The sequence below is a fragment of the Columba livia genome, chromosome 3 (genome assembly GCF_036013475.1).
Source record: "Columba livia isolate bColLiv1 breed racing homer chromosome 3, bColLiv1.pat.W.v2, whole genome shotgun sequence".
Classification (NCBI taxonomy): Eukaryota; Metazoa; Chordata; class Aves; order Columbiformes; family Columbidae; genus Columba; species Columba livia.
Genome location: NC_088604.1, coordinates 53,609,412 through 53,621,220, shown reverse-complemented (window position 1 = coordinate 53,621,220; position 11,809 = coordinate 53,609,412). Strand labels below are relative to the sequence as shown.

Sequence of the window (11,809 nt, the reverse complement as noted above, 5' to 3'; positions counted from 1 at the left end):
GTTACAGAAGATTAGCATTACTGCCATTATCAAAATCATTAGAAAAAGTAGGAGAGAAGGATAAAAATGTACAATGTGTCACTGTACATGCAAGCACTGTCAAACATCATTACGAGTGTTTATTATAACTAATTTCTGGCTTGTAATAGCGACACTAATGGAAAATTATTTCAAATCAGAATGCTTTCACTGTTTTCTGTTATTTACTTGTCAAATAGAAAAAAAAAATCCTATTGATTCATTTAGCAACTCTTCCTCCATCCCAGAACGTGACATAAGGTTAAAAAGCACTAGAAAATACCTTGGCATTCGTATTTTATTGACAAGATCTGCTGTCTTGCTGATGTAAATTGGGAGTAACAGCATGAGTGTTCTCCTCCGATTTCAGCGGAAAACCCGAGCACCAGAGAACCCTGGGGCCACCATGGGCTGGACAGAGGGAGCCCCGACACCCCGGCTTGACGACAGGCAGAGCCGAGCTGCCTGCGGCTGCGTCTTTCACGAGCTGTGCTGGGGGGACCCTTTCTGATAAACACGGCCCAGCTACCCCAGCCGTGGCTTTTCCCGTGACATCGCCTGGGTACTTCACCACAGCGCTGAAAAAGAGGGGAAAGCACAGCTCAATTTTTGCCAAGGCCAGTGCTGTTCCTCATGCACGTATTTGACCGACAACACAGAGACCACCAAGACGCACTGTAACGTAGGACTGCCGGAGCCCAAGAGCCCCCGTGCAGCAAAGGAGGCCATTTCATGCTTGATACCGTTTCCCCGGCACTGCTGGGACTGCCGGCCTGCCGCCCTTCCCGCCCCCGCGCTGGCCGCCCCGGTGGCGGGGGAAGCCTGCGGCGGCGGAGAGCGCTGGCGGCCGAGGCCCGGAGGCAGCGAGAACACAGCCCCCCGGTGCCGGTAGCGGGAGCGGCAGCAGCTTCCCCGCCCGAGCAGGGGGGAGCAGGCAGCGGGCGAGGGCAGCCCAGCCCTCCCGCGTCCCGCCGGCCTCTCGCGATGTCGCTACGGGCCCTGCGAGACTCGGCAGCGGGCGCTGCCAGTTGCTAAGGGCCGTCGGCCGCGGAGACGCGCGGCCGCCGGGACGAGGAGGGGAGGGCAGGGCTGCTGCTGCCTCAAGGTGATTCCCGCCGGGCCGGGGGGCTCGGGGTGGGGGCAGCGGGAGCCGCGCACGGCGACGCCCGTATCCACAGCCCGCGGGACACGGCCGGGCCCCTGGAGCCTGGGGCTGGGCGGAACTGGGAGTGCGGGGCCGGGCCGGCGGAGGGGGCGCTTCGGAGACCTTCGCGGGGGCAGAGCGGGGTGGGCGGCTGCGGCACCACCGTGCGAAACCGGTGCCTGGGGCGAACGCATCCGAGGTGGCCCGGAAAATACCACGTGTGCTGTTAGCGATAGCGTGAGAGACGGACCCGGCCAGGTGTAGCCTCTTCTCCTGATGCTTTTAGCAAGAGAAGTTGTCACTAGAGATCTGGTTGCTGCAAAAAATTGATACACGGTTGACACGACTGAGGGTAAAAACTGAGAGAGGGTAGGAATTCTTGTGTTACTCATATTTCTGTTAACAGCTGTCGTTTATTTGTTGCTAAAATTATCACTTTGTTATTTTGTTTGTTTTTGTTTTCCCCTGTTCAAAACCTTACTGAAGCCAAGGCTGGTGTAAGGATGAGCTCTGGCTACAACAGGCTGCCTCAGGCTTATCCCGTGGGTCTTGCATCAGGCCTTGCAGTTGTGGAACAGTGCTGGGAAAATGAATTTTAACTTGAAAGGACTTCACAAACTGGGCTTGGGGTAACGTTTCTTAGGGACAAAACAATCATTTAAGTTTTGCACGGAAATGGAATGAGGAATATGCCTGCTGGGGAAAAAAAAAAAAGGCCGACAACAACAAAACACTGAAGAACCAAACACAACAAACCACAAATCTTTACAAATGAGTTTTAAGAGAAATATATCTCTATTAGTGATTATATAAGTCAAATAAAACTTTTCAAAGCAAACTGGAGGTGAAACTACAATATTCTCATGAGCAGGGATTTACACTGATTGCCAACCAGTATCCAGATAAAAATGCCTAGTTATACCAAAATAATAAGTGAAGTTTTTTGCAGAGCATTAGGTTCATACAGTGTTAAGGTCAGCAGACAAGACTTATGAGAGTAGTTTATATAGACATAAAAATGCATTGACCTTGATTAAGTATCTTGAGACTATAATTTATAAGAAAGCGGGCTTCAAATCAGGGAGTTAAGATTAGTATAAGGTTTTTTTTATATTATTTTAATGCTATTTCTGGTAAGATGTTTGAGGTAATGTTGACTTATGTTTGATCAAAATAAAATGTTTAGCAACTGTGCCACTTACCACAGAGAACTGCTAACTCACAGGACTGTTACCTTTTTGTAAAGGGTAACTCCTCCAGCTGGTGTTATATGGCTTTGATTTTTTTGTTGGTTAATAGTATTAAAGTATGAAGAAGTGATTTGTTATGTTGTGTCTTCCAAATGTGCATATTGTTTATTCACAGCTGCTTAGAGTGTCTTTGATTGACCTTTTTTAAAACAAGTCAAAGGTCTGTAAATCATTATTTCTCAAATAGACTTGAAGTACATAAGCTAGAACTGCCACTAGAGGTTGGAAGTCTTCACTGACATATAAAGAAGTTTAACCCATGAATTTAGGTTAATTAATTAATCAAGATAGAAATAAAGCTTTTGGGTGGTTTGTTTTGTTTTGTTTTTTGTTTGTTTGCAACCATTGAAAATTAACCTTAGAATACACTGTCTTCCTGACTTCTTGTTCCAGTTTTGCCAAGTAGCTGTGGTATTAACTTGGGACTCTATTAGGTCACTGCAGTTAGATAACCCCAGGGAAATTAAACAGTTCTGACAACTGCATCTGGCCCTTGTTTCCTGCAAAAATTGCCAGCACCTTCCATCATAGACATGGTGGCAGCTCTGAGTAGAAGGATCCAAAAATCAGAACTGGGTGGTAATAGTTTATGAGGAGAAGCTGAGAGACTTATAGAGGTTTCTCATCAAGGTACAATCACTACATCTGTAAAAAAGCCCTTTTTTAAATTAATGTAGTCTTGTGCCTATTTGATGGACAAGTCCTCAAGCAGCAAAGGAGTATTCAGGATTTTTTTAATGCAATATCTTGTTTAAGAATATTGTACTAAGATAACAGGACATTTATTGAAACTGATTTGATTGTTTTGTTTTCATTTTGTCTGAAGATAAACCCTATCAAATATTTCCTTTCTGCGGTCATGTCTTTTGATAGCATAATCTCTTGTTGTTGATAACAGGAAAAAAGTGGTAGTTCAAGGGGTTTATGCTTTTCTTAGCATCTTGAGAGGAGGAAAAAACCCAAAACTAAGAGAGAATGTTATTCTTATATTTGCTTTATACAGATGTCTCACTTTACAAGCGAAGATGAAGCTCTGTTACAGTCTATGCTTAGACAGTTGCTGCAGAGTGTGAAGGAAAAAATCACTGGAGCCCCATCAGTAGAATGTGCAGAAGAGATTCTCTTGCATTTGGAGGAAACAGATGAGAACTTTCACAAGTAAAAATATTTTTGCTATTTTTAAGATTTTGAAGGAGGTGAAGTGTGTTGATCTATATTACTGTAGGGAAATGTTTACAATTTATATTGCTTTATGAATATGTAAGTATTTGTATATACAGATATTCCTGTCACTAATCAGCACTCAAATCTGCTTATCTGGAGAATAATCATTTTTTTTTCCTCCCACTGTTAGTAATATGTTTTTGCTGTAACAGTAATTGATAAGGTGTTCATGAGAGAGGAACTTATAAAACTACCTGACTTAGCGAACTCTGATGCATGTTTACATGTAATGTATTAAATGAATATGTGAACAGAAGCTGGAAGACATCCTCACTGAAAACTGTCAGGCAGTATTTTTGACACCTGCCAGACAATATGGTTTTGATTTTCAAAAAAAGGTAAATTTTCAAGAGGCTACTTGGCTTCCATATTTTGTTGTTCTGTCTGGCTTATGTTACTGAACCCTTGTATGTGTTATGAGATAGTAGTTCTTTGAATTTATGTTTTAAATGAAGCAGAAATGTGTCCCCATCTCACTTAAATCAGACTTGACAGTGTGACCTCACTTGCATGCGATCTAGATTTCTGGAGCCCACACTCCTTTTTCCTTTCCATGTTATTCCAACTTGTTTATTTTTTTGTTACATGGGAGATTTTTAGTATGCATTTACGATAAATCAAGAGAATATCAAGATGAAAATTATCTTGAAGACATTATAGTGAAGACCAGAGTTCTGTGTCCTGACTTCTTTTGAAAAAGCTGTTTTCCTGCCAGTTTTTTTCAGAAGTGACACTATCTATGTTCTCTTAAATTTGTCTAGCTTTTGGCATTGCGTTGTCAGAGGTAGAAGTTAGGTAAAAATAAGTAAACAAAATAGTGACATTTTAGACAAACCCTAGTTCTGTAATCTTAAAACTATCATTCTTTTGTACCTTTTGAAGATACTAAATGCTTTAATTTTTAGCTCAATTTAAATTTGTACTACAGATTGTATCAGATAACACTTTTGTTGGCAGTCTTGAGAATTTTGAACAGCAGGTGACAAGCATGAGAGCAAAACAGTTGGTTATAAACATATCAAAATCATTTTTATTTAAAGGAAGACGTGGGCAGTAAAAGAACCCAAACAACCAAAAACCTATGAAATTACTTTTGGCAATATTTCTTCTGGGTACTTATTAGGAGAATACCCAGGGTGAGGAGTAAAGGCTACAACTGGTGGACACAATGCATACATGATTTTGCCTTTTAGAAGAGTGAAACGTGGCATCCATTAATCTTTCTGGTATGTTAACAAAGTAGTGATCCTAAAGACACTTTATTTTCATGAGAATAATTTAAAACTTTACATTTAATGGAAAATTAATTGATGCTTTAAATGCAGAATGTGAGCTTTGCTCTTTGGCGCTGGAATTTTTCTAGAGGTATTCTAGTCTTGTTCGTGACCCATGGCAGTATACGTTGGTTTTCATGGTGGGTCGGAGAGGTCGTTTGCTGGTTTATTAGTGAGACCATTAAGAAGCTTTCTACTTGACCCTTACCCCATCCATCCAGACTGCAAGCTCCTTTATTGGTAGTGTGTGCTTTTGGATTGCACAATATGCTAGTTCTGATCAACATTTTTCCTGCCTCATGGTTATTTTGCGTCAGTAATTTTATCAGACTTTGAGGCCTTACATTATCTTTTGTTTCAACTTTGATGTAGAAAAGACAGAAACACAGCATCCTTGGAAAGCTAATATAAAGGAAAATTGAATCAAGTTCAAAATTTATTTGCAGTTGTAGAAATCAGAATTTTTAACTGTATAAGTAGCATGTTTTCTGCTGTATTTTTTCCTTAAAATCCTAGAGTTTTTTAACACTTTATCTGTTTGTTTGTTTATTTTTTCCTGTCACTTCCTTTGTAAGCTCAACCAGATCAGTCTGACTTGATTCTGCATGGCAAGAAGTAGTTCTGTCATTGCTGAAACACTTATTTGTTACAAAACATTTCTAAGATGGAAGAATGATGCAGAAGATCAAGGCTAGGACGTCAAGCAGACATAACCTTAGTGACATGGATAGTGATGTGATTGCTGTGTCTGTCAGAGAGAAGCAGTCACTGCAAAAATGTATACACTTGAATGTTACTGTTACAGGACAAATGGGAGAAGGTTTTATGAAAGCTTTCATTCAGTGGAGAGTCGTGTGAAATTTCCTTATGGCAGAAGTAAAAAGCCAGCCTTGAAGACCAATGAAAATGCAAATACACGTTTCCATCTTTCTTGAGATGTATTTCTGTTATTTTCATTGAGAACAATTGTGATATAGGAATGGAAATAAGTGGGAAATAAAAAAAAATAAAAAGGGACTGTTATACCCGATGGAACTTGAGGTAGGCAATCCAGTGAGGAAGTATGTAGCATGATACAAGACACAATTTTCTATTCTGATTTGTTTTTATATATCTTGAATGTAGTCCGATTTTTTTTTTTTTTTTTTTAATATCCAAGAAAGGCAAAAGCTGCTGTCTTAACAGTTGCTTTTATTTATATTTGCATTTTATAGCTTTAGACTCTGTACCTATGGTGACGGACTTTTTAATTTTTCTCACTCTTTGTTTATCTGAATTAACACAAAGTAGTTGCACATCTGCATTTGATATAATGAAAGTATAACGGTGCATCTTTTGTTTATGTATGATTACTTTTTTTTTGTGTTACTGTTTGCCTCACGTTTTGTACAAATTGGAAGACTACCAAAAAAAAACCCAAACGTTTATGTATTCTGGGCACTGCTTTTTTCAGCAATTTCTGTAGCAATACAGAATCTGGGGATGCAGTGAGAGTCTTTCCTTTGAAATGCCACTCTGATTATTTTCGTGTTTAAACAAGTTTCTGTATCTAATAACAAGAGCATGAAGTGCCCATTTCCTTACGTTATGTCCCTGTAATTATAGACAGTCACTTTGAGTGAGATCTTCAGTATACTTTCATGACACACAGACTTTCATAAACCTTAGACATGCTTCTATGCTAGAATTTATAAATTGTTTTTCCCGTGTTTCTTCTCATTTTGTGTCTATACTGCATAAATAATAACACCAGATGTATATAGTGTAACACAAAGCTATGTTCAGGATGCTCCAAGTAATTTTTTTTTTTTTTTTTTTTAATTTTTAATTTGGGATTAATATTGAAGAAACCAGAACTTTACTTTGTTTATTTACACCAGTAAAGTATTTCTCTAGAAGTCATAAAACCTTACCTTAACGTAACAGGTCTTCTGGGAGAGAAGGTAGCTGATGTTGATACAATGTTGAAGACATTTGACCATGAGCTCAAGGAAATCTGTTACATTTTAATTTTGTATATTTGTTGCAGCTATGAGTTCGTGAAATATCTTAGACAATATATAAATAATACTGTGGGATCTGTGATTGAAGAAGAAACAGAAAAATGTACTTCTGCTCAAAACCAGGGGGAAGTATCTGGCTATGACACACTTGTCCAACATGTTACTAAGAAAACCCGTGAGTCAAAAGAGTGAGTATATACATGTTTTCTTCTTGGTCTTTGTCTCCCTTTCTCCTTTCCAGAACTTATTTTGAAAAAATACATTCTGAACCAATGGGTAACAAAAATGATTATTTGCTTTCAAAAATGGATGCTAAGCAATTGAAATATTCCCACCCTACATTGCAGTTCGTCATGCTTTGTCTCGCTCTGGAATTAAGGCTATGAACTATTGCATAAAAAGATTGATAGCAAATGTATGAAGTTTTTGATTCATCTAGGACTGGAGTTGGGCAGGGGCAAAATTTGAGAGAAGAATCACTACTTCATACTGTTTTGCTAGCTGCAAATTAAATTTGTTTGTGATACAGAAGTTGGCCTAAAGGAAAAATTGGTTTCATTATGTATTAAAGTTTTATAATTTCCTTAGATATAAATGGAGAGTCTACATGACAGTGTTTTTTTCTAATAATAAAATATATATACATATATGTGTGTGTGTGTGTATGTATAATTATATATATATATAAATAAATAAATTAGAATACATGTGTATGTTTTTTAAGCTTTCTTCTTTGGGATCTAGCCAGGTGTCCTGTGAGAGTAGTAGGAGTAGTATGTTCAATCAGATCTACTTTTACCGAAGAGTTTAGAAACTAAAGCTTGAGCTATGTTACTTTGTATCTTAGTGTACATGCAAAGATACTTCTACAGTATTGCCCATATAGTGTAGAATAAGTATGTGGACCAACTGTATAATTATCCAAGATTTTTTGACTCAGACTGTCATCTAGAAATCAGTAGGTGTGTAAAACCACGTGTGAGCATATTGTTGGATCTGTGGTCCAGATTAATTGGCTTTTGAAGACCGTATTTAGTTAAGCCTTAAGTAAAAAAACCTCTGTGTTTACCAGTTAAATAATTTTTTTTTGTCTTCTCTTCATTTCTGACTTTATTCACCTTACTATGAATATTAAAATAACTTTTACTTGGAATACAGGGGCTGATATCTCTCAGTAAATTTTCATGCTTTGGATTTCAAATTTACACAGGCACATAATTGCTGTGATTCTTTATAGCAGTGTTCAGTAGTACTTATAAAATGGATTTAAGTATATACAGCTGTTATTTCCATAAAATACATAAAACTTCAAAAGTTTAGTTTATGCATCACGTTGTTGGAATTCCTGTTCAAATTCTAACTACATCATAGTGTTTAAAGCAGTTCTAGAAACATTGGTTTTTTAATTGAAACAGACAGTATACTTCTGTTATCATAGTGAATCAGATCCTTGCCTCTCTATTTTTAATTGTCATAGAGAGTCATTATGAGGGCTTTACTGAGGTTGAACCGCTACAATGTAAAAACAATGTAATTAAATTGAGCACCTGATATGAACATTTTACGATAGGATGTGTTTCTGAAGCAGCCTTTGTTTTGAATTGCTTCCTTGTAGATATTATTATTCAATTTATGTAAATTAGAAAAACTCTGGTTTTGCTCAAAGAGAATGGTTTAGTGTACATGACCTGTACTCAAGATCTTGAATCAGGATGTTGTGTTCTCTTCTATTGGTTCTGCTCAAGGCTTAGGGCAGAAGAAAAATTGGATGTTGAACTTAAAGAAACAGAAACAGTAACAAGGATGAGAACTAGCCTGTTTTCTCAGGCATAGGTTCTCCCTGTTTGTGGATTCACATTGTTCTTTATTAAGAACCTCTCAGAACAGAATTATGTTAGTGGTATTTCATTCATTGGTTTTAGAAGGGCAAAAAGGAATTTTATTATGATTTTAAAATATAGTTCTCTGAAACATTTAAGGCATTAACATTTTGGATTTGCATTTGTTTTTCACTCAGTTCTGTAAATCTAGTGAGTTCAAGTCTAAGTACCATTATCCACGTTTTAGTGAATATTTTTCTTTTTGTGCTCTTAAATATTAAAATTATCTTTACTTTGAAGATACAGAGAAATGATGCATGCCTTGAAGAATGTCATGATGGTTGTAGTAGAATCTTTGATTAACAAGTTTGAAGAAGATCGGATGCGTAATAAGGAGCTGGATAGTAAAACAAGGAATGGACGTCAGAGTGGCTGTTACACAGACAACTGTTCTGACAGTGACTCCTCACTTAACCAAGTATGATGTGTTTTCTCTCTGTTGCAAAATAAGCATGGTACTACAAAACTGTTAAGTTTCTGTCAGTGGAGATTGAGAACAGCCCTAGAAAAAGATCGATACTTCCTTTCTTCTGTAGATCCCAAAATGACTTAATCACCTTCCTTTCACTCTGAAGTAGTAAGTGTATTAGATATCTAACCTTTGGACAGCGTATGCTAGATGAGATTGATATGCCCATGTGCTCTAAAGTACCTGTGCAAGTACTGCATTGGTAAAGATAAAATAATGGTAAAAGCAATACATGGTCTAACTTTTTGTGATTTTACTTTAGGAGCCAAGTAATGTGCAGTTCATTACCAGACTACTGCACTATGCTGTATTACTGAATGAATGATTATAAGGGATTTTATGAAGATACAGGAAACTTTCAAGTAAAGCAAAGCAAAATATGTAACAGTAATTTTGTTGCTGTAAATTTAACTTTGGACAAATAGCAGAAAACATTTAGAATATTGACTTTAATGTTAAATTAGTATAAATGTTGATTTCCTAATTATTAAAAGTAAATTAGATATCAGAAAGACTGATGATTTTAATCTTTTGCTGTTCAGTTTAATAAAATGTACTAATGATAATTTTGTAATGTGTATTACAGAGTTATACATTCATGAGTCAAGAACAGTTGCAGCTGCTTGTGGAAAGGCTTGACCCTATTCAGCCTAAGGAAGTAAGTTTCAAAGAAGAAGTAAAATGTTAATAAAATTAGCATATTGGAAAACAGACTGTATGTGCATAAGAGTTCTTATGTACCTAAGTGAAATCTTTGTTGGTTCATGTATCTTGTTTTTGTGGTTTTTTGTTTTGTTTTGTCTTGTTTTTTGGTTGGTTGGTTTTTTGGTGTGTGGGTTTTTTTTTGTTTTTGTTAGGTGTTCATGTCTATAGATGGGTACTTTTAGCTTGGTAAAAGTTGTTCTGTGAGAAATAAAGTTATTGAAGCTTATCTTCCTGTATATGTGCCCCTTGCCCTTACTGGTAACTTCTGTGTTGTCCTTTGTGTTACCCCTAAGAGAAGAGAAAGATGCCTTCTGATTTGCCAACAGGCTGCTGCCAGATGGAATCTATAAAGTCCCAGTTAGGTTTGCCTTCCTGCCAGTGGCAGTACTAATCTGGGTCTCTAACCATCAGTCAGCACCAGCTGCTGATGTTTTTGAAGCTTGGAGAAACATAATTTTGATAGTGCTGTTCTAGTAAGATTTGTTTTGAACTCTCTGGCAGTTGAAAAAAGCATCGTAGGTGGGAACTGGTATAAACATTGATTGAGTTTTATTAGAAAATAAGTTGAAAAGTCTGATGCTGTTAAATATTGTTAAAATTTCCTACGGTTGGTTTCAGTAGTAGGAAATAAATTACTAGAGATTACAGTTGTTTATGAGTAGAACAAAAAAAAAGCTTATTTGACATTATGAAACTTCAGCACTAAAGCATAATGTCTAATATATCTGTTTTCAGTTTACTGACATTTTAGAGAGCTGCCAGGCACATTTATGTTGTTTGGTGATGCTTTCCTGTATTCCTTGATAACAAAATATTTTATTACAATCAGAAACTAGAACATAATCCTTGCATCCAGTGTTGAAAACCCATATAAAATGGTTTTGTTGCTCCTTCAAATATGTACTTTTTTTTTTTTTTCCTCAGTGATGTAGTGTTTTGTCTAAATTACCATAAAAACATCACAAGAGATAAGTATTTTGGAATGATCTGTTCTACAGCCAGATCCTCTTTCTTTCTTCCTCCAAATTATATTGTAAATTACGTATTTGAGAGGTTACTGTGAAAGGACTTGTGGTGTTTATCCTTTTGACCACTTCAGGTTCGCCAGGAAGCGTTGCAGACACTGTGCTTTGTTCCTCCCTCTGATATACTGAACTCTGAGGGTTGGCCAACTCTGCGTAAGCATCTAACAGCGTCTCTGGCAGATCCTGATGCAACACTCGGTGTAAGTTCATGTTCTGTATTTAGTTATCAGCTGTGTAGCCATAGTAAAGAGTACTGAAGAGAAGTAAAAAGTTACATGTATTATGAGTAGTCCAGCAGCTCCCAAGATATTTTCTTATTGGTGTATGTATCACATAAACTCTTTTTGAAGTAAAAGAACTACATGATTCCATTAGGTCTTGATTGAAAGGATTACAACAGGATTGCAATAGGGTTTTTAGAAACTGGAGTACTCATTGACATATCTTTTAATGGGAGCAAGGAGGTTTGAACGTCTTTTAGCAAACATGTAAAAAAAATTGATAAAACTTTTCTGTAAAACATGTCCTATTAATATTTCCTATTTTAGTCAGGTATGTGCTCCACGATGATGAGAAAATGATACATAGTAATATTACACAAGCACTGATGAATCTTTTTTCTTTGAGTTTTAAAATGATTACCAAATATATATGAAAGTTGCTTCAGCTGTTGTCACATATTTGTCTTTCAGCTTAGAAGGTCCACAGTTTCTTTAAAAACAATGGTAGTCACAAGTCACTGGTATGTTTAATAACATAAAAACATTAATGTTAGTGGAAAAGTACAGTAATATTTCCTGATCTACTTCATTGTATC

The 11,809-nt window shown here is 37.1% G+C and overlaps 1 protein-coding gene across 8 annotated transcripts in view; it reads left to right on the top strand.

Annotated features, from left to right (window-relative positions):
• The first annotated feature begins 891 nt into the window (after positions 1–891).
• Positions 892–11,809, top strand: part of TBC1D32 (TBC1 domain family member 32) — a 78,676-nt gene continuing 67,758 nt past the window's right edge. For 7 of the 8 annotated variants that reach the window (XR_010471319.1, XM_065056764.1, XM_065056763.1 and 4 more), the window contains exons 1-6: positions 892–1,123; positions 3,416–3,570; positions 6,940–7,101; positions 9,034–9,211; positions 9,849–9,920; positions 11,067–11,192. Coding sequence is in view for 7 of the 8 variants with exons in the window: in XM_065056764.1 (XP_064912836.1) it covers positions 3,416–3,570; positions 6,940–7,101; positions 9,034–9,211; positions 9,849–9,920; positions 11,067–11,192 (693 nt within the window). In the remaining variant the exon portion in view is untranslated. Of the gene's footprint in view, positions 1,124–1,512; positions 1,532–3,415; positions 3,571–6,939; positions 7,102–9,033; positions 9,212–9,848; positions 9,921–11,066; positions 11,193–11,809 lie in introns of those variants that run through there. The other variant, XM_021294458.2, reaches the window with a different exon arrangement.